General features: G+C 39.8%; 2 protein-coding genes across 2 annotated transcripts; both read right to left on the bottom strand.

Moving 5' to 3' along the window:
• Window positions 1-8,276: 8,276 nt before the first annotated feature.
• cdkn1bb (cyclin dependent kinase inhibitor 1Bb) lies at window positions 8,277-12,691 on the bottom strand. The gene is made up of 3 exons (XM_083893904.1): window positions 11,888-12,691; window positions 11,541-11,689; window positions 8,277-9,877 (listed from the first exon to the last, which is right to left on the bottom strand). Exons 1-2 carry the CDS (start codon window positions 12,321-12,323, stop codon window positions 11,559-11,561), a joined length of 567 nt encoding a protein of 188 aa, XP_083750030.1. The 5' UTR covers window positions 12,324-12,691; the 3' UTR covers window positions 8,277-9,877; window positions 11,541-11,558.
• Window positions 12,692-14,980: 2,289 nt separating this feature from the next.
• yars2 (tyrosyl-tRNA synthetase 2, mitochondrial) lies at window positions 14,981-20,863 on the bottom strand (the record flags this gene model as incomplete). The annotated part of the gene is made up of 5 exons (XM_083893405.1): window positions 14,981-15,140; window positions 16,477-16,647; window positions 17,666-17,821; window positions 18,820-18,987; window positions 20,076-20,863. 5 exons carry the CDS (start codon window positions 20,861-20,863, stop codon window positions 14,981-14,983), a joined length of 1,443 nt encoding a protein of 480 aa, XP_083749531.1.
• Between the last annotated feature and the right edge of the window lie 2,303 nt (window positions 20,864-23,166).

Below are 23,166 nucleotides of genomic sequence, written 5' to 3'. Positions count from 1 at the left end.
GATTTTGGTCCAAAATTTGACAAAAACGACATACCAATGTAGTACGTTATACTATACTATGTTGTCTTAAATGTGACAATTTTTTGAAAAAAAAAAGTTTGGTGCAAAATTTGACAAAAACGACATACTATACGATGTCGTCCAAAATCTGACAATTTTTTTGAAAAACATTTTTTGGTCCAAAACTTGACAAAAACATCATACTATGGTATGTAGTACGTTATACTATACTATGTTGTCTAAAATGTCACCATTTTTTGAAAAAAAAAAGTTTGGTGCAAAATTTGACAAAAACGACATACTATACTATGTCGTCCAAAATCTGACCATTTTTTTGAAAAACATTTTTTGGTCCAAAACTTGACAAAAACGTAATACTATGATATGTAGCACGTTATACTATACTATGTTGTCTAAAATGTCACCATTTTTTGAAAAAAAAAAGTTTGGTGCAAAATTTGACAAAAACGACATACTATACTATGTCGTCCAAAAGCGGACAATTTTTTTGAAAAACTTTTTTTGGTCCAAAACTTGACAAAAACGTCATACTATACTATGTAGTACGTCATTCTATACTATTTCGTCCAAAATGTGACAATTTTTCAAAAAAGAAAATTTTGTATTTGGAATTTGACTTTTTTTGGTAAAAAAAAGTTTTGGTCCAAAATTTGACAAAAACGTTATACTATAGTATGATATCCAGAAGTTGACTTTTTATTTTTCCTTAAATTTGCTCCAAAATTTGACAAAAACGTTATACTATACTATGTTGTAATGTCATACCACAGTTTGTCGTCCAGAATTTGACTTTTTTTTTTAAAAAAAAGGTTGGTCCAAAATTTGACAAAAACGTCATACTATACGATGTCGTCCAAAATTTGGCAACTTCTTTTGAAAACATTTTTTTGGTCCAAAATGTGACAACAACGTCATACTATACTATGTCGTCCAGAATGTAACTTTTTTTAGGGAAAAAAATTTTGGTCCAAAATTTGACAAAAGCGTCATACTATACTATGTTGTCCAAAGTTTGGCAATTTATTTTGAAAACATTTTTTTGTCCAAAATTTAACAAAAACGTCATACTATACTATGTTGTCCAAAAATTTTTTTTTTTTTTTTGACAAAAAATGTTTTGTCCAAAATTTGGCAATTTTTTTGTCCAAAATTTGACACATCTATTTCAAAATGTAGGAAAACACCCATCATTTAAAAAAGACGGTGATTCACTAATTTTTTGGAAAGTTGACAGTTAGTTAGCAAGTCATTTGAGTGGACAAGAGGCCTCCCATGTATCACTGGTGTTCATAGTAATCATTAAATGCACTTACCAAATGAGCTCTCAACAGCCACTATTTTTTTCCTGGTTGCACAATTAATGGAAACATACAAATAAATGTACATGAATCAAAGTAGTTGACACAACCTGCTTTAAAGTGAAGCTCGCAGAATATGCTCATTGTTTATGTTGCCAGGCAACAATCAAGTGAGTCCAGTTGTCGAAAATATTTTTGTTGGTGGAGCCATATAACTGATTAAATAAAAAAATAAACACATCTGTTGTAGCTTCTTATTTTAAACTATTACATAGCATTTGTAGAGCTGTATCACAGCCATGATGACATTAAATACAGCAGAATTCCCTCTTAACGTAGTGTAGATAGCAGTAACTGATGTCAACAAAATAAAGCGTCTTGAATCTCATCTGTGTTTTATCTCGGTACTTGAAAAGCCAAGTATAAATGAGGCCTTAGTTTGCCTGGATATGGAGCTCATACTGTGTACCCATGATGGCCAAGGCCCACAAAAAAAGGGGGAAAAAAAGGAAAGGAAAGGAGAAAAAAAAACATAAGGCTCAGCAGGGAGGTCATAGCTAGTGGACGGGTGGTAGTTGTCAGGCTGTGTGGCCATGCCTGCCCACAGTGGGGGTGCTTGGAGGCCACCTGTCTAGAGAGGCCCGGGCGTGTAGAGGCGCAGCAGTGCTATATGAAAGCAGATAGGAGTCAACAGGTGTGTGTGTGTGTCAGTGTGTGTGTGTGTGTGTACTGAATCCACCAGGATTGTGACAAACAATGTCAGCAGCAGCTGATGCCAGGCACCCCGTCAGGAGCCGTCCCTAAATAGCCAAGGGCCAGCAGTTGCCTAGAAGACAGTTGCTCTACCTCCTCACTCTCCCCTGCATCTCTGGACCAAAGAATATTTGACATTCCCTTTTTTGGTCTTCGGGCATGAAATAGAGTGTTCCAGTTCACTTTGATTGGCTTAGTCCTTAGGCTCAGAACTGTCATGAAACACCCAATAAACACACACCTGTGATCCCGTTGAAGTCAAATACTAATGTGCCACCAATGGAAAAAAAAAATCCCAGTTTTTGCAGGAGATGTTTGTGGTGGGGATTTTTTTTTTTTTTTACTGGCGAAAGAATAACAGAATTTACTTTTATACTTTTATGATTATGGTGTCCAAGCAGTTTTATCAAAGCAGAAAATTGCTATGCCCTCATATTACTTAAGTATTGCCGTGGTTTCTATGATTCAGCGGGAAAGTTTATTCTTTTAAAAGGCCTCACAGTACCTCGGTGTCTCAACTATCCCCCCCTGACTTAGAAAACAGTTTTTTTTTGGTGCAGCCGTTCACAACAGATACAGTACGCCCTTTGACCCCATCTCTGTTTGGACCGAGCACGGTGACATCACCCCGTGGGATAATGAATCAACCAGGAGGCCAGGAGGTCAGATTGAACCCCTGTGACCTTTGGCCTTACGAGATTTCTCTCAACCATATGTCTGTGGCTCACCATGGCGAACCCCTCCCCATAACCAGAGGAAAACTCGGGCAGCCAAGAACAACAACACAAACCAGCCTCTTTCAGATCCAGAGATCTGTCTGAGTTGCTCAGTTTCACATCCTGGGTCCAGCCAGCAATAGAAACCACACCCATGGCTGGCCATGCTAAAGTGTGACTGCTGCTAATGTGTTGTTACGGCTGCTGCGGACTTGCGCAGAGGGCTAAGCACACTTCAAAAAGGGGGCAAAGGGAGCAAAGAAAGGCTGGCAGGAGGCTTCCTGTGGTATATAGGTCATTTTCTTGTGGCATTTTCCCTCAGACGAGGAGAGAATTCCTGCCTCGAAACTGGAAGGACTTCAGTGGTGTGCTGGTGTTTGGCCAGCCGAGGCAGAATGTTAAGCATGGTGGACAGCTGCACAGAGCTACTGTAAGAAAGCGAGCAGGGCAGCTATTGTACAATAACACAGAAGTGATATATACGTCAGTCTGGCATTAATCTGGTGCTATATAACAGATATTTAAATTATATTTAATTAGAAAAGGGAAGTGAAAATTGAACATGAACACAAGGCCTACGCATTACTTGAAAAACATGTCATGTGGTTCAGTGGAATATGGTTTCACTGTTACATGTCTTATAATACACAGTAATTCTCAGAAGTGAGGGTTTTTTAAAGATCAGATTCCTGATCAGCCTTTCTCTATCGTGCATGTGATTTCTTTTAAAGCATCTCCTTCACTGACAGAACTAGGAGAGCAGCAGGGTTTTAATGAGAAGCATTAAAAGTTATACCTGTCTCTAGTTGTTACATTTGCACAGAAAAGCAGCTCAAAATTTTCCCCCCAAACAGCAACAACGTAAGTGAAAACAGACCAAATAAATTGAATATTGGCGAACGAATAGAGCACATTTATGGATGTCCAAAAAAAAGCAGAGGTGCCTTTTTCAGGAGTCTGCTTTTCTCATCAAGCTCCGTGTTGGAGAACATGCTCACTCATGGCAGGAATCTTTTCAACACCAGAGCCGAAGGACTGTGCAGTGCAGAGGCCCCTCCTGGTGAGCCTCCTGATGAGGGCAGCAGAGGCAGGTCAAAAAACACACACACACGAGCAAACGTGGGCCAATTCATTGCACGTGAAAAGTGGAAAGTCGATGCGTTTCTGGTACCAGTCCAAAACAACACTGAAGACAATTTTTCACTCGTTTTTTTTTTTTTTTTTTCAACCCACAAAGTTCTCTTTTGTCAGTGGCTTCAACATCGGGGCAGGTCCTGGCGATTTGAATGGGATGTAATTTGATGTAAGATGTACTTTTGACTGACTGGAATAATTGCCACATACAACTTCTGCAAATGTTACAAACTGTTGCATCATATTGAAATATTTACCATCATGCATGTGAAACAGTCATTGCGTTCGCACACACCCATATTGTCGTCACCAGCGTCAGCGTCATCGTTATGGGAAAGCCCTTCTGATCGTCAGTTCAGGTTGTGAGGACTGACCAAAATGTCATCACAGCAATGGCTTTTCTCTGGGTTGTGCCTCCCCCAAAAGCAGAGAAATACACTCCTATGCTGTCTCACAAAACAAGCTATTTGGATATTTGGAAAATGTAAAATCTGCATTGTCACTGTTTTCCTGTAAAATGACAAATGGAAACAATAATCAGTGTTTGGCTCGCTACTGAATTATTGACTCAAACACAATCAGTTGTACGTAGTTGTACGTTTTTAAAAATCAAAATATACTGTTACCTAATATTCACTGATTCAAAAAAAAACAAAAAAACATATACATATATATATATATATATATATACTGTGAGACTGACAGCAAGATAAGAAAAGTGTGTCTGTGTGCACAGATGTTTCTGCCTGGACGTGCCTCCTCTGTTTCTCAGCCAAAACGCATCTTATTGCATCTCTGGAAAAATTCCTGATGGGATTACTGGGCCAGGTACCACGCACTGGTCAGAGGAGCGAGGAGATAAAGGCAGAGCGAAGGCCGGTCAGCTTGCGGCACGCTGCCTGCTGCTTGTATTCACGTCTCATGCTACGTGCTTGAGCAGATTTGCCTTGATAAAAGATAAAGGCTCTTTGATAGGCTGCAGGTGCGCTGCTTTAATGAGCGTTACCGCCGCCACCCCCTTTCTCCCCCTGCTAGAACGCACCACAGATGCACATCTGTCATCCTGAGCTCTGCAGTCTCCCCCCCCCCTCCATCCCCCCACCTATAACTTCTCCTTCCCCTCCTCCCCGGCCTGTCACTCATCCTCAGGCTCTCTCTCTCTCTTTCTCTCACACACACATCTTTTACATGCTGCATGTCACACACCACAGCTTTTAAGAAACCACAGTGACGCGATTGCCCTTTGCTATTGAATGAAATAGTTTCCCCCGTACTGATACAGCTCTCCTGGCCTCTAAAAATCCAATCGAGCCATCCAGGGAAACATCCAAACACCCGTCCACTCATGGCATTTCACGCACACTGACACAAATAATAATAACACTACAGTAAAACAGAGGCTGAGAAGTTGACCTGCATCACAGCCTGTTAAAGACATGAAGAAAAAAAACAGGGGAGGTGAACCAGAAAGAGAGAGAGAGATGTTAGGTGTTTGTTTGTGGGCACTTCTTTCCCCTCATTCAGAAGCGAAGGTGCCAGGGGAATATCTCGATGACGTGGGTTGTGGCCTGGGCAGGAAACATAGGGAGGAACTTGTGGCTTTATATTAAGTGCTGGGGCGGTTCGCAGGAAAAGATAACCTGTTTCTGTTGATATTGCAAGGAAGTGTGAATTCTTGGCAGATGCGAGATGTTGCAGAGAGAGGAACAGGCGGTCGATGCCGTCCACGTCTGATTGACTGGCTTACTGGAATTTCCTCGAGTTCAACTGCGGTTTTGTTTGGGTGACTGTGATGGAGTGTTACAGGAATGCTTGCAGGGACATTCTTGTTGTAAAAGTTGTTTTTTAATGCAAGGAGCGATACTGTTACATCCAAGTCACTAAATGACTAATAAGCCTGTTATTGGGGGCCGTTCGTGGTGCATATAGTGTTACATTATAATTCATGGGGAAATTTGTCAGATTTATAAATTGTAGTGTTTTCAAATCACTGTAATTAGATAGCGATAGAGATGCATAAATACTTTATTGATCCCCCATGGGGGGAATTCACATTGTGCAGTAGCTCTTAGCCTGTAAATATAAAAAACAAACAAGAATAAAATAAGTAAAAAAAAAAAAAAACAGATAAATAGTAAAAAAAATTAAAAAAAAATTAAAAAAAAGGAAGAAAGAAACTAATAAATAAATATTGCACCATTAGTTGCAACCTTCCCATTGTTTGTTTGTTCAATTATTAAATCAGTGTGGGGAAATTATACTTAAATACACCTTTCCTTTTTTCACAGCATTGACATTAATCGTTGCGTGATGTACAGAATATAGATAATTTAAAAATACACTTTGCAGTAATTCAGTGCGCTCAATCTCAAACACGCACGCACACGTACGCACGCACACACACACGCACACAATTTTTGAATTGCATAAATTCAGTTTCCTGCTCATCTTGTACAATCACATTCTCTCACTAATCAAGACAATTGAATTTGGAATACAAGCTTTAATAAAGTTTTGATTTACTCAAAACGTCTTAAAACAGTTTAACTGGAACATGGATACAAGTCATTGTTGTAAATCAACAAATAAATACACTCTTAGAAATAAACGTGCTAAGTAGAACCATATAAGGTTCTTCTGCTTGTCCTCATAGGAGAACCCTTTTGGAGGGTTCCACCAAGAACCCTTTTGAAATCCTTTATTCGGGAAAAGGGGTTTTAAAGGGTTCTCTGGATCAAAATGGTTCTTAATGGAACCATTAGTGTTACCAAGAACATTTGAAAAAACCTGTCTTTGGGAAAGGGTTTTTCAGAAGCAAATGGTTCGAGGTAGAACCTCAGCCCTTGTAGAAGAACCCTATTGGAACCCTTATTTCTAAGAGTGTAGAGTAAATAAAGAAAGCAAAGTCACATAAATTACTTCTAAAGATTAGAACATTGTTTGCATATAGAGGACTGAGGCTGATACACCGGACAACACGGCTGTGCATTTGGGACAAGGGGGAATAAGTTGAAACCTATACGTCCTCCTCCTCCTCCTCCTCCTCCTCCTCCTCCTCCCCTGCCTATCCACTCAATCAGTCAACCAAACAGACTCCCAGTCAGCCATTCAGTCAGTTAGTCAGCCAGCAAGCCACCTAGTCAAGCAGTCAGTCAGACACCCAGTCAGTCAGTCAATCTGTCTGGTGTTTAGGCAGGGTGGAGGCTCGCAGACAGGCTCTTTGTCTGAGCAGAGAAGCCCCAGACACAACAGTGGCCAGGCCCGGCCCCTCACAATGGCCCTCCACACAAAGGCCCACACATAGGGACAATAGGCTGAGCTCTGAGTGGGGGTGGACGGCTGAGCTGAGGTTACCCACCTGCACACTTCAGAACCCCCTCTCTCTCTCTCTCTCGCTCACACACACACACACACACACACACAGACATAGCCTCCACCTATCCAGCTACAAGAGTTGCTGCAGGTGTCCTCCTGTGGCAGTGGCACGAGGAGGAACCAGGGGAGAGATGCTGACTAGCGAAAGCATCAATTTCTGGACTCTGCAGCGACAGATGTGCCGTGACAGAGGCCCGAGACACATGTGCTCAAGTTACCACAGGTCAAAGAGCAGCCGCCCGTGGCTTAGCACTCTGTTGTGAGCATGCATCAGTCATACAACGAGAGACTTTTTTATACAAGAAATGTTCACAAAAAAAAAAACGATAATTTAAATGAAATGGTCACATCACAAAAAGAAAACCCCACAGTAATTTCGTAAAAAATTAAAAATATTTGTAAAAAATATTTAATTAAATTTTTAAAATTATGTATGCAGTGTGTATAGAATGTATTGTGGCCAGGAAATTTAAGAAGTTAAAACACACCATACATAAATGCAATTACTTTCTCGACACACACACACACACACACACACACAGAAATACAATGCTACTGAAGCTTGTAAAAATAGTTAAAAAAAAATTGTAAAATAATTTTATTTTTTTATTTTGCAGCTGAGGATTATATTCTGAGCTCACAAAGGCCACTCCCATAATTACTTAACATGACTGGCTGCAACAAGCAGTCCATTTCTCCACATTCTGCTTTTCATTGGAGGACCAATGTGTCAATCAACCGACTGCTCGAGACACTGCTGAATTCACACTGGGAGTGTCCTTACATTGTGCCACAATGTAGTGAAAAAACCCCCAATGCATTTAAAAAGAAAAAAGTGTGAAGGTGTTCTTCTTTTTCTGCAGTTATTTTCATAAAGTTAAATTACAAAGTGTGTGTTTGTAACCGGTAAAAATTTGCAGGAACTGTAAAAAGCACGCACACCACAGACCGATTTAATTTTCCTTTTTTTTAATTGATTGCAACACATTTTATAACATTACAAAATGCACATCAAATATTTTAAATCAGGCTCAGTTTGCAACCTTAGAAGGGAAAAAAAAACAAAAACCTACCAAAAATATGCTTTTACAAAATAAGACAATTATAATAAAGTAAATGCCACTTTGGATAACTGTAATCAAAAACCCATTTTTATTCTACATAAAAAAAAAACTTGACATAAATAAGTTAGTATAATTTCTCAGTGTTTTTACAAAATTATGTACAAAAGGTACATTGCAAAGATTTACACAAATACACAGGCATGGTGACTGCATTTCTTGAGACGAGCCATTTTTTTTTTTCCTCTCCATTTTGAACATAACCCACACTTCAGGAGAATAAAGGGAAGCTTTTAGATGCTCACATTTGCATCATCAGCAGGCTAACAACATTGTTGATAAAAAACAAAAAAAAAGAGCAAACATCGGAATATTAAGTCTAGGTTATCACAAAGTAATACAATGTGAAGTCAACTAAGAAGCAAAGGCAGTGTTGGCAATCATAGCAAAGCAACCGTGTATTTGGTATTGTAGGACATTCAACCCTTGGGAAAAAAAAAAAAGTCTCCTTTGAAGGCTGATGAAATAATAGGAATACAGTCAAGAAACCTGTGCAGTTTGTACAGTCTTTGTCCTTCAATATCTACGTACCTCACAGCTCCAGAGGAATACAAACACACCATCACAACGCGGTTGAAGTGCAGGACTATTTAGGGAAAAAATAATATATATATATATATATATATAAAATAAAATTCCAGATTTCAAATGATGCTAAAGACACCAATCACAAAAAATAAATAGGATTTTACTTAAATTACTCAAACAGAAACATCACCTTTTTTTTTTTTTTTTTCCTGTGTTGTTTTCCTGAGGAAATATATCTTGTGGAGGAACCTGCACTTTGTGACACTGAAATGACCAAAGGAAGGAGGGAAGGGAAAAAAAAAGAGCTACATTTGTACCATTCTTCACTGCTGAGTAAGGAAAAGGAAGATGACGGAGTGAAAGTACGCTGTCAAGAAACCGTAAGAACGCAGGATTTTTGTCTTAAAACGTTGAAATTAGGGACTGTGTCAAAGTTACACACTGCCTTTCAGAGGATAAAATAAGGGAGAAGAAAAAACAGCATTTTGGAAACATGTATCAAACTACACTACAATTCTTCAAGTCAAATCAAAATTCACACCTTTTTACATAAAGGATTTGTTTTTTTTTTCCAAATCATAACATTATCTTATGTGCTACATATGGAGAAATATAATATAATATATATTTATTTACACACAGGTAGTAAAAAAAAAAAAAAAAAAAAAAAGGAGCAAAAAAGGAAATCAAACCTAATTGCACACTGCTACATTGACTGCTTTTAGAGGCAGTAACTTTTATTTGAGTGCCACAACTTTAGTGTTTCTATTCAGTGCTTCAACAGCGTCCTCCCCGTCTCCTGGAGAGTTGATATGTTTCTGATGCCGTGTAGTTCCTCTTCCAAAATAATAATAATTAAAAAAAAATAAAAAAATAAAAATCAGCCAACACTGAGTTTTCCCACACAAAGAGGACACGTACATTGTCGGCTCTGTGGGGAAGGAGAGATAGAAGGGAGAAAAAAACATATGAGGTTAAGACGAAAAAAGCAACACAGCAAAATATTCGAGAAGATTACACATTTTCACATATTTGGGCAAAAATCCTGCTTTACATCCTGAAGTAATTTTTTAACACATTTGACATCAAAATTGTGTTGTTTAGAGATAGTTACTCTATGCAACAGTCTAGGTGCAAGAATAGAGTAATAAAAATTACACCCTGGCAGATTGTGGTCGTTACATCAGCATGTGCACCGTCTCATGTTTGAATAATTGTTCATAATTGTTTTAAAACACAAATGTGGCCTTTCATCCAAAACACTCATTTGACATATTTGAAAATATATTTAATTTACTCAACTGTTGGCCACGAGTTAAATGAAACAAACACAAAAAAGGGGCATGATTTTGGTGTCAATGCTCCACTGCAGCCTTTAACAGTTCAGTTAATTTTGCTGCTACCACTGTACGACACATTTCACGCCTTCTTCCTCCTCTGCAATTTCCAGTGAGCATACATGCACTCACACACACACACACACACACACACATGCAGACACACAAAGAAGTGTGCAGAGAAAGTGTATTTGTGTACTCATTTAGGTTCCTTGTTCCTTAAGACCTTTTCAGGTATAAACACTGATCTCGTCATATCTGGTTAGTCCTCGTAGAGACTAAAACCTGGTCCTAATAATCACACAGAACATCTGCTTAAAGTTAGGATTACGTTGTGAAATGTGGTTAGAGAGAAGAAGATTAGGCATGAATTGGTTATTATAGTTAAGGTTATGGAATAATGTGTTGGGGGGGGTGTATGGACAGATGGTGTGTTACAGCAATATAGTAGCAAGCAACTCAACTATTAAAATATATAAAATATAGAACAATAAGAGAGATCTATGAATAAGTAATATGAAGAAAAACATAGTCCATAGATGACAGAGTGTGTGACTGCTGCACACACACACGCACACACACACACACACACACGCACACACAGGCCGGCCCCTTTCCCGTCCCTGCACTGCTGTGCTCTGAGGGGCAGTGGCTGCTGACGTGTTACTACTACACTGTTGTTGCGCACTTGTTGTTTACAGTTTCACTCGGGCTCGCCGTGTCACGCAGCAGTCGTAGGGTTAAAAAACAAACAAAAATAATAATATAAAAAGTTGCAGCAGTGTTTCTCGATTCATTTCCAACCCCAACTTTTTTTTTTTGACGCTTCTTGCATCGACCCAGGTGCTCACTGAAGCGAGCCCGAGTGCAACATAACACGACACGACTCCACTATCTCGCACTTTAGCTCCCACTACTACTATTTACACTGCGCTGCTCAATGAATGGCAGCGACTGACGACAACAACCTTTGAAGAAGCGTGTCCGAGCGTTTCAAAACATCCATGATTAAAACACAGAGGAAAGGTGGGTTGAGGACACCACCAATAATAATGAAAAAAATAAATACAATTACAACACGGGCTGATTTTCGATTTAAATAACAGCTGGAAGAGAAGCAGGTAAAGTCTGCTTTTGCTAAGCAGTCGCTAGCAAAACGACCCACTGTGTCTCTGCGGGGGCAGAAACACACACACACACAAGAGTCGCTATATATGATGAAATAAAAGGTTTTTAAAATACACATTAGCTGCTTACCTCCGCGTGTGTTGTTCCTCACGTCAGTCTTTTGGGACTGCTCTTTCTGGGTGTGTGTTCTGCAGAGTGGCTCAGACTCGGACAACTAAGCTCATCTGAGCTGTTGTTGCTGCTGCTGGTGTGTGACCTCTTACTTTGCGTCGAACCATCTGCAAAAGCAAAGTTTACCATCGTTAAAAATAATAAAAAAAATATATATATAAAGGTTCCATATTTGTGTGGATTACGTTTAAAATGCAAGTGCGACCCACACTGACGGTGTGAGCTGCACTCAAGTCTAGCTGCTGTTACGCGGTGAAAACATTACAAAGTGGGTTCAGATGTTTTTTAGTTTTTTTTATATATACCGTGACACGCAGGTCTTTTCCTCAGCCCGGTGCACTGCTCCATCTGCCCGTCCGACCTGTCGCTGTCGTCGGCCGGAGCCACCATCACCACACAGCTATGATTCCCATTTAGATCCACATTGTTATTCCCAGTGGAGCAGACGCCCTTCTCCCTCCGCAGCGACCGCTTGTAAAAATCCGGGACGTCACTATAGTCCACTAATTCCCACTGGAGACTGCCGTTCACCAGCGGCGTGTGATTGGCGAAGTCGAAGCCCCACTTGGCAGAGGCAGCGTCCTCCATCTCCCGCAAGTGTCCCTTTAAATCCCTCTTTAACTCTTCGTGGTCCACGGAGCCGAAGAGGCTCCTGCAGGCGGACGGCTTCGGGTGATCCGACACCCGCGGCTCCGTCCGCTCCAGCGTCGGGCTCCCGTTTGAAAGTCGCACGTCTGACATTTTCTCCCCTCCACCAAGAAAGACGCGGCGTGTCAAAGAGCCGCGAGCGTCCAGTTTTCACGCGGAAAAAAAAAGAAGAAGAGGAGGAAAAAAAAAAAAAAAAAAAAAAAAACACACACACACACGCCGAGAGGCTCAAAAAAAGGGGGAGAAAACACGGAGCGTATCTCCCTTCGTCGCCGAGCAAGATCCACAACGAGCGTAAAATGACTTATGCCATGCGTACGTCGAGCTGGAGACGGTAACGGCCGCGGTGTCGTGAGGCAGCAGAGTTGTCGTCTCCACGGTTCATCAAAAACAAGAGTGCACAGGAACTGGAGCCGCTCTGTCAGTGTCGAGCCTCGGTGAGAGAAACTGCAGCCAGGCAAACCTTCTCAGCACCCAATATGGCGATTGAGAGATGTACTTGGGTTTGTGAGGGGAGTTTGACTTTGGGGGTGGGGTGGGGAGAGACGAGGAGGGGATGATTGACACACGGAGCTATTTAAATGTCAAGAGGCCGCTCATTGGTGGGAACAGCTTAAGCCCGCCCACTCCTCTTAAGGTGGACCGGCGAGTCTGCAGCCAGCAGGATGCAGCCTGCAGACACGTCTGCATTTAACCCCCAAACAAGTATTTATGTAAAATTTAGGCCTTGCTCAGACAAATAATTTTTTTGTTTGTTTAGGAATATTTAATTTTATCCAGATTGGATTTTAAAATTAAAATTATAATTTTTTTAACCACATTTGAAGGAACATTGAAATGTAATTCAAACCATATTTCTACAGTTGTGTCTCAGTCTGAATGTGCCAGCTCTTTTGTGCCGCTTATGCTGCGACAAATGACAATATCAACACTGGCAACTGAAGTGTGGCACCCCTCGCTCGTACCGCTAAGGTGGTTGTGACTGCAGTGACAATTCACGGTCATCGTCTACTGCTTTATCCTCCACACAAGGCTCGTGGGGGCCAATCACAGGTGGCAAACGGCCAGGTACACCCTAACCCTAACCCTGGACAGGTCACCAGTCAGTCCATTGCAGGGCCAACAAACAACCATTCACTCTCACATTCACACCTACAGTCAATTTAGAGTGTTCAATTAACCTATGCATGTTTTTGGACTGTGGAAGGAAACCATAGATCCTGGAAAAAAACCTAACACACCCAGATCTTCTTGCTGCAAGTCACCAGCGTTAACCACAGTGTAATTGTTATTCCAAACAATTGCACTGTCAAGTTCCAATGCAGAACTTGTTCTGTTTTTATTGTAACAGAGGAGTTCTGCATTACCTGGGTGGCATGTATAATCCAATTTCTATAACTTCCTCATTTAAAAGAAAAAAAAAAGACATTCTCGGTTGACACAGGGCAACGGGGCAGGGCGGGTTACATCCTGGACATCAGTCCATCACAGGGCCACATATACCTGCTTTAAAAATATTAACCAAATAAAATAAATCAAATATATCTTAAACGTTTACTATAACTAAAAACATATAATTGCACACAATACATAATAAAGTGAATATAAAAACTATTTTCTAAAACTATTTGTGATTCTGAGTGTAAAAATAATAAGAATAAAAAAATTGTCATCATTCCACCTTAAAAAAGTGACATTTCTGAACATAGGCTGAAGCTTCAAGGTGTGGTGGGCCCTATGTTAAAGTATCTGTACCCCCCTCCCCCCACACCCCAAAATGTCAAAATTCTCCAATGACTGCCAGTGTAAAGAAAAAAGAAAATCAGATTGAACAAGCGTATCGTCATGACATGGAATTTCGACCAATAATCTGGACCTGAGTGAGGTAAGTCAAGGACACACCAGCTCCTCATCTCCACTTGTTCCCAGGAAAGAAAGAAAATGAAGAGACTTTTGACCGAGGATCCCCTCAAATACCCACATTTGTCACTAAGTGCATGAAAAAAATGAAATACCTACAAGACTGATAAAGCCCAGCATGCAGAACATTAGAAACAGTTGGTTACACCACTGTGAAATCTTTACTTAACAGAAAACTCAAATTCCTATCTTGAAAAACAGATATGCTTATGAAAATCATTTTTTTTGTGAACCTAAAAATAATCTACAAACAAAATTAGCCCTTGAATTAATCTAAAATGTTATGGTTTATTTTAAAAAAAGACACACTGACTGCACTTAACACCACCAAGAGAGAAAAACACAGCTGCGATTTAACATGCGAACCTCGTGCTTACTCCAGACCAAAAGAGAAGCACTGTGTTAAAAATAGACCCATGAACTGTTTGCGAGAAATGATGCAATTTAATTTTACGGTAAGCAATTATTTACCTATGGGGTCACAGCAGGCCGAGTGCTTCTCCCTTGGCTGCATGCAGTCACCACCAGACTGGGACCATGCTGCCCCCTAGTGTTTACTTGGCATGATTTCTCTAGATGTAACAAAGTAAACAGGAAACAATATTTATAAAATCATTTTAATCCCCTAACTCTTGATAAATGTCACATCTGTACATAATTACATGAAAAGCACAGGCATTCACTGGCGACCTCAGCTACACCACAAATCGTACCATGCACCAAAATGTAAGTCCATCCATGTCTCCGTACTGATCCTACTGAGGTGAAGCCGCCTACCTTCCCAGCCGGGACGTTACAGTAAACTGGTTCCTTGCCGAGATCGGCCGACTTCAGAGATTGAGCCACTTGATGATGTAGAAGTTCCTCTTGCCCACTTTGAGCAAGGTAAGTCCATTAGACAGGATGTGGAGTTTGGGGATCAGGACTTGTTCGGCTTTGTCTGTGCGCCTGTGGTTGATCCACACTGCTCCATCCAAAACCATCTGATACCTGCACACAAACGTTTACACCGTCGATTAATACACGTTTCCTCAACAATGATCCATTCTGAGAAGTGGAATCTGAATAAATTGTGTGTTGATTGGTAACAATTACACGATTCATCTATGTGGCAATTCTAACTATTGATTATCGATATTTTATTTAATTTTTTTTATACTACCATTCAAAAGTTTGGGGTCACTTAGAAATGTCCTTATTTTTGAAGGAAAAGCACTCTTTTCCAATGAATATAACATCAAATGAATCAGAAATACACTCTATACATTGTTAACGTGGTAAACGACTATTCTAGCTGCAAACGTCTGGTTTTTAATGGAATATGTACAAGGGTGTGTAAAGGCCCATTTCCAGCAACCATCTCTCCAGTGTTCTAAGGGGACATTGTGTTTGCTAATCACGTTAGAAGGCTAACAAGCCCTTGGAAATCCTTGTGCAATTATGTTAGAGCAGCTGAAAACAGTTTTTCTGTTTTTTTGATGAAAGGGCAAAATTATTATTTTGAATAAAAATCATTATTTCTAATCTTGTCAATGTCTTGACTATATTTTCTATTAATTTTGCAACTCTTTTGACGAATAAAAGTGTGACTTTTACTGGAAAACACAAAAAAAATGTATAGGTGACACCAAACTGTTGAACGGTAGTGTAGATATGGTTATCTGAAATAAAAGCTCAATATCCAGAGTATATGCAGGAATCCTGAAGTTAAATTCAGTACCTTTTTAAGACTATTTCAAGACCATCTCAACATATTTTAAGACCTTATCGCCACTTCAAGCTGTAATCAGCAACACATATTTAACTTACAAAACAGTTTTAGTTTGCAATTAAATCTATAGAGCACAACCATACAAAAGAACTCATAAGCTGGAAATGAACAAAGCTCGAAAGAACAAATTAAACCAAAGGCAAACAAGTAACACTTTGACTCAAGTATTGAGATTCAGGGATCTCCAACCAGGAGTCCGCAAACTTACATTTTAGTTTATTTCGGGCGTCAGGAGGAGTGTGTTCGCTGTCGCAAGAAGTGTAACGCCAAGTGTGCGCACGTGGCCCCCAGCCCATCTTGCAGGGCCAGCCTGCGCATCGTTGTTTTTAACAAACGTGGGGATGAAAATAAAAACATTCATGCATACTTTTTGCAGTCAAACTGCAAACACCCCGAATATCATTTGGAAAACCCTGTGTCAGCTGGAACTGGCTCCAACTGGCTGTGACCCAAGACCATCACGTGGACGATAAATAAAGCGGTAGACAATGGATCGGATTTGAGTCTGGCTCTTGTAACTAAGATGTAGAGAAAACAGGGACTGGGGGTGCCTACCCTCTGGCTCCATGTGGGATTGCGTTGACTCTGCGGCAGGTGTCGATCACTGTGGTCCCCGGCTCCAGCAGCATCTCGTGGAAGGGAGCCTCCCTGAAAAGCTCCTGAAGCTCGTCATCGCTCATTTCCTCCAGGGCCTGCACGCTGCTGTGGTACAATGCACTGGTACATCTGCAAAGAAAAGATTACACATTACTTTTCTTAGTAGTACTAAGTAGCATTAGTAGTATTGTCATCATTATTATGCTATGATTAAAATTGATATCAGTATAATATTTTTTTCAACAATCTATGCTACTGCATGCATTAATGCATATCTTAATATCTGCTCCTGGTCTCTCTCTTCTGCTTCTCCTTTGTCCCCCATCTCTACTTTCTCTCCAGTGATGGCCAGGGTGAGTGGATTCTTAGCCCTGGAGAGGTAACATGACTTGGTCTTCCAATGTTATTTTTTGCTGTTCTAACTCATACTTTGTTTTGTCTGCAGTGGAACAGGCTGTATACCACACGGTAGGGCTGAACAATTAATCGATATTATATTGAATTTGTGTGAACTGTTGGGTTTTCGCTTCTCTCTGTAATGTTGTAAACAATGCCCCCTACTGGCCCCATGGTCAAACTTAAATGACCTTGGGGCCAGTAGGGGGCCAGTCACGTGAAAAAAAACACCCAAAAGCGATTCCATCATCATATAACAATAAAACAAATATTAGACAGATATTATTATTAGTAAAATATAATAGATATTAAACATAATTTCAAAATAAAAGTGTCTGTGTTCATATGGAAAAATATATAGTTCACAATAACGGTGCATTTATCATTCAAAAAATAATTCTATATAACATACAGAAATAACCCCGGTTATTACTTGACATTAAGTGGTGGTCAATAAAATTGATTGGAGGGCCAGTGCCTTGAGATAATGTGTGTTGTGATTTGATGCTATACAAATAAAATTTAATTGACTTAAGTTAGCACAGGTAAAATAATGCTCAGAGGTCATAAAACAGTGACCATGGAGGAGTTATGGATATGGGTTCTTGCTCTTTTATTCTCTGAATGACTGAATTCCTGCTACCGTTATGAGAATGACACACTAAAAAACAAGACGTATATATCTGTAGGAATGATTTTAAGTGTACATTGAATAAGAGAGCAATAAGTAACACATGTAGCCGGAACTGACCTCTTTGCAGATTCAAGGCCCTCCTTTCCATGTACCAATTTTGTCACCTCTGCAGCAAGTCGCTTGTGTGCGAGGCGTTTACCCGGATCCTCCCGCTGTTGCTCCATCAGTCTCTCCACTTCATTCAGAGGCAGGAAGGTGAACAACTTCAGGAACCTGTGAGAAAAAAAAACACAATATATCTGAGTTTCTTGCAGAGAACATATCTTGTGGAAGAGGGTTTATTTAGACCTTTTCCCTTTAATTCATTGTAGATTTTAGTTTAAAAATGTCTACATGGGGGCAGCACATGGTCGAGTCCCCACCAGGTCAAAGGGCTGGGGTACCCCAAAGCAAGGTACCCAGAGGATGGGTTAAATGCAGAGAAGGAATTCCCCAAAGGGAATAAATTAAGTATAAAATACAATACAATACACAAAGTAATCCACAATGACAAGGAAAATTGTGTTTGAAATTATTATCAAAATATAAACAGTATAAAAAAGGGAAACGTTGTTCATTGTTTTGTCTTCTCCTTCAGTAATACTTGATGCAGCGCCACCTCAGGTGAGGAGGGGAATGCGTTATTAAGGTAACACTTTGTAATGAGTACACACTATTAGCCTTAGTTAAGCATTAATAAATATGGAATTCATTATTTATAACGCATGAATACTCATTAGTATGTAGTTAATAAACACAGTTATAAATGTTTTACTCATGTGCTGAAGTGTTGGCATGTACTGAGCGACTGCTGGACACAGAGGTGAGCGAGCAGAGAGAGCAGTCCCTTGTAAGTCGATCATAGAGCTTGTTTGTTGAAGGTGGATGCTGATTGGCTGCTTGAGTACAGCAGCTATTTGGACACAGTAAAATGTTTATAACTGTGTTCATAAACTACATAGTAAAGAGTATTCATGCATTTTAAGGATGTATTCAATATTTATTAACGCTTAACTAATGCTAATAGTGTGTACTTATTATAACGTGTTACCAGCGACGGTAATGTCCTTGTGGTCCAAAGTTTTCTTTTTCTTTTTTACACATAAAGACAAAACATATACATTTAAAAATGCAATTTTCATCTGTTTTCAGTTACAGTTTGCAACAAAGATGAGTTTGAGTCTTAAGAAGAGGGTGGTCCACAAGTACGTTAGTGACACATCTTCACATACCCTTCCACAGTACTGTCAGGCTGCCTCAAAAAGAACTGGTACAGTACAAAGGGGGATGTCTTGTCTCTGTTGAGCCATACTGCGTTGCCTGCAGTCTTCCCCAGCTTGTCCCCAACAGAGCTGGTCACCAGTGGGATGGTCAGGCCGAACACCTCTTCACCAGTCATTCTGAAGAAACAACAAGTGTAGCGTAACTATATATATAAAAAAAAAACTATTAAAACAAATATCCATTCTAGAGCTGAAACGATTAATCGATGAATCGATTATTAATCGATTACTAAATTAATCGGCAACTATTTTGATAATCGGTTTGAAGCTTTTTTCATTATTAAAACAAGATTTCTGATTGTTTTAGCTTCTTAAATGTGAATATTTTCTTAGTTTCTTTGCTCCACATAACAAAGAAATCATTAAAACTGAATCATTTTGGTTTGTGAACAAAATAAGACATTCGAGAACATCATAATTTCCAGCTTTGGCAAATAAAGATCACCGTTTTTTATTTTTTTTTGACATTTTATGGACTAAACGATTCATCGATTAATCGAGAAAATAATCGACAGATTAATCGATTACGAAAATAATCGTTAGTTGCAGCTCTAATCCATTCATGTCGTTAAACTGCTAGAACTTGAAGAGTGTGGTCTGACCTTCTCAGCAGAGCAGTTCATATTAACGGTTAATATTAACATTTTATAGAACATGTTTTATACACTTTCCATACTGGATAATACATATACTGGAAAACACTGACAACAACACAATAGTGATTGATAATATGATGTCTCTATAGATAAGTGTCCAAAAAAATCATCAATCAGAACTGAATGTAATGCCATTAAGAGTTCTCCTATCATAAAACATCAAATTTGCTTGTGGTCATTAAATTGTGGTAAAAAAAAAAGTTGATCTGTGTTTCCCAAACGTGGACATGATGTCTTGTTTTTGTCCACAAACAGAAATGTTTAATGATTTCTTTGTTATATGGAGCAAGGAAACTTCACATTTAAGAAAAAGAAAAGTCATATAGTTTGTTTCAATTATTTAAAAAAACACTCAACCCGATGAATTGATTATCAAAAAAGTTGAAGAGAACAAGCATTTGTGATTGTATTGACCCATTTGATTGCTGCATTATGTGTTTACATGTTTTATATTATCAGTGCTTTTCAGTACTGTCAATAGTACCGTTTCAACCTCTGGTAGTATCTTGCCTTCAGTAGCACTACTTTATACGGAGAATGGACATTTACCTGTGAATGTACTCATGGCCGGACATCAAATTGCCCAGCTGGTCGGTGCCTCCGAGCTGAATCTTGCAGCCATAGACTTGGTTGAGGTGGTAGAAGTCATATGCTTGGAACACCTGGTAGGTGAACTCTGTCAGACTCATACCGTCTGCGCTCTTGAGCCGGGACTGCACACTGTGGCGGCTGAGCATGGTGCCCATCCTGAAGTGTCTGCCAGCCTCCGACAGAAAAGCCACCACACTCCAGTCTTTGTACCAGCCCATGTTGTTCATTACAGTCACGGTGCCCAGCTTCCTGGAGCTGTCGTGAAAGTGCATTTCGTGGTTGGTGATTATTCTTTGGATGCTCTCGCGAATGCTGCGGGTGTTCACCTTCACGGCGTCCGCGGAGAGACGCTCCCTCTCGCTTGTTTTGCCGCTCGGGTCCCCGATTTGCGCCGTGGCACCTCCGAGCACAGCGACGACATGATGCCCGGCAGCACGAAAGTGCAGCAGCCCGATGATAGCGAGTAAGTTCCCCACATGGAGGCTGTCGGCCGTGGGGTCAAAGCCGCAGTAAACAGTCTGAGCACCGGACTGGAGCAGCCGAGGAAGTCGGTCATGAGCTGCGTTTTCTGGGAAAGTGTCCTTTAGAACCCCGCGTTTATTCAAAGAAAAGAGCAGTCCGCTTTGTGTCGAGGAAGAACAATAAGGTGTAGACCTGGGCGTGAGGCACACAACGTTCCGCCAGAGGTAAATAACAGAGCCATGCCGTGATAAAAACCGGCAGGTCCCTGCTAAGGACGCAGCCATGTTGGACATGTGACAACAAGCAGGCACCGGAAGTGTCGCTTTGTTCGAGTAGTTTGTGGAGTAGCGCGCCCTCTAGTGTACATTACATTACATTACATTACATGCAGACGCTTTTATCCAAAGCGACTTAGAATAACTAATAAATAATTAGGTACAATCAAGAGCTAGAAGTTAGTAAGTGCTTCAAATATGCCAAACTATAAGGTGTACTAATTCTCAAAGTCGAAGACAAAATAAATGACATGAATGTAACTGGGGCTGAAACAATGCATTATTATAACTATTTTGATTATTGGTTTGAGTAAGTAATTCAAACACGTTTTCTAATTTTTCTGAAGTGTTTCTTGAATGTACACATTTTCTGGTTTCTTTTCTTTCTCTATATAACAAATACATCTTTGTACATCTTTCTACATCACCTTGAATAAAAACTATTCTGTCTGTGGACATTCTCGTCTATCAAAGATGCATCCTTAGAAATCACTACACGAATGATGTGATGAACTAAATCAACTCTGGAATTCTCCATTTGAATACAAGTATACAAATACAAATCAGAGCGTACTTCAAAATCATTTTATTTCGACATCCATTCAATGTCAACTTATTTCATTGTTTAAACAACTAGATATACATTCATCAAACATTTACAGTATTGTTACCAAGTCACAGTACACATGAACAACACATCCATAGACACTCTCCATTGTCTCTTTGCGTGACGTCGTAGTCACAAACACAGACTCCATGAAATCCAAGGAAAAAAAAAAAAAATCAAATCTCTAATTCATTTACGACTGCTGCCTCCCAAAACGTATTTATCTCGTCAAATTTGAAGAATAACAATAAGGTAATATCACTAAGTATTGTTGTTGGTGTTTGTGTGCTGTAGGGCAGAGCACTATATATTTATTCTGGAGAGAAGAAGAGAGACACATAGAGTAAAGTATCTTTATCTAAGTCCTGAGCTAGTTTAACAAAGGAAGACTAGATTTCCCTGATAAAGGTTAAAACATCCCTTGTCAATTCAACACAAACGCAGACACAAATGATCATTTTCTCCAGGGCCTGGCTCTACTTTTGTCCAACTATTGTGTATTTAGCCTTTAAAAGTCTGTCCTTTCCTGAAAGCAAATCCTTCATCGTGACTGTAAAAATGAAGCTTTACAGCACCTTTGAGCCTTGAATTTACTGCTGATACTGGGCACTAAACCTGCTGTGACATCATTTTGACTGCGTGTCCCCAGTGTGTCTCCGTCGACTAAACCCCACTTAAGACAGCCTATTTGAAATTACAACTCTGAAAAATGTGTGTGTGCACAAGTCAAGTATTTATTTATTTATGAATCTCTAGTGTTGTATGGCATGGGCACACGGTAAGGCACAGATTGTTTGTTTGTGGTAAATCCCCCATAGGATACCTGGGGACGAGCTGCATTCATTAAAAGCTGCATGTGGGACTGACATTCTGAGAGAAGATACAACAAGCGAGAGGGAGCACTTGAACGCGAGTTGGTACAATATAGCAGCAACTGATGAGAGAAAAACACCCGGCAAAATGGGTTTAAAGAACAGCATATACTCCATTTTCATCACTGCATCTTATTTACTGTAATCATATGTGATGTGGTGACAAACTAGTGTGTTCACTTTAACCAACAGAGGTCAAATAGACAAAATAAAGGTTGGTTTATTTAACATAGTTGAGGCAACAATAGAGAATGAATGATAATAGACCTTTTCAGGGGTGAACGCGGCCTTTTGCCCTATGTCAGCTGGGATTGGTTTCATTGGTAATGGTAATGATGCTTATGCATATATTGCCTAATTTATGCGCAACCTGAGAACTGAGTATTAAAGGTTGGATACCAGTATTGAAAGATCAGTGCTGAGTTGTAGACTTTTGTACTTCTCAAATTATCATTTGAATCCCCTGACCAACGTTATCCCTGTACGCTTTAAGTTCAAATCACAAGTGCTTTTATTTTTTAGCAGATATTTCAGATCTGTGGATATTCAGATTACCAGTTGCCCTGTTACCTTTAAAAAAAAAAAAAAAAAAATCTATTTACACCACACTCTTGAATCGTGCCACTTCATATAAACACAATCATTTGATTTTATGTACAGTACATCTATGCCTAGGTATAAAAATATGATCCAATTCATTTGAAAACACAATTTTGTGGCACTGGAGCAAATGAACATACAGTACATGACTACATCTACTGTAGAAACAGGAATATAAAAGTTGATCATTAGTACCTTGTATACCTCAGGGGTCAAAAGGAGGGGTGAACGGT

The sequence above is a fragment of the Microchirus variegatus genome (assembly GCF_963457635.1).
Source record: "Microchirus variegatus genome assembly, chromosome: 8".
Lineage (NCBI taxonomy): Eukaryota > Metazoa > Chordata > Actinopteri > Pleuronectiformes > Soleidae > Microchirus > Microchirus variegatus.
This window is presented reverse-complemented; position numbering and strand designations above follow the sequence as displayed.

Excerpts from the sequence above, each read along its gene's own strand:
- cdkn1bb (XM_083893904.1), bottom strand. The coding sequence starts at position 12,323 with ATGTCAGACGTGCGACTTTCAAACGGGAGCCCGACGCTGGAGCGGACG. Across the intron at positions 11,690-11,887 it reads GAAAAGACCTGCGTGTCACG|ATGGTTCGACGCAAAGTAAG; the intron begins GTATATATAAAA and ends TTGCTTTTGCAG.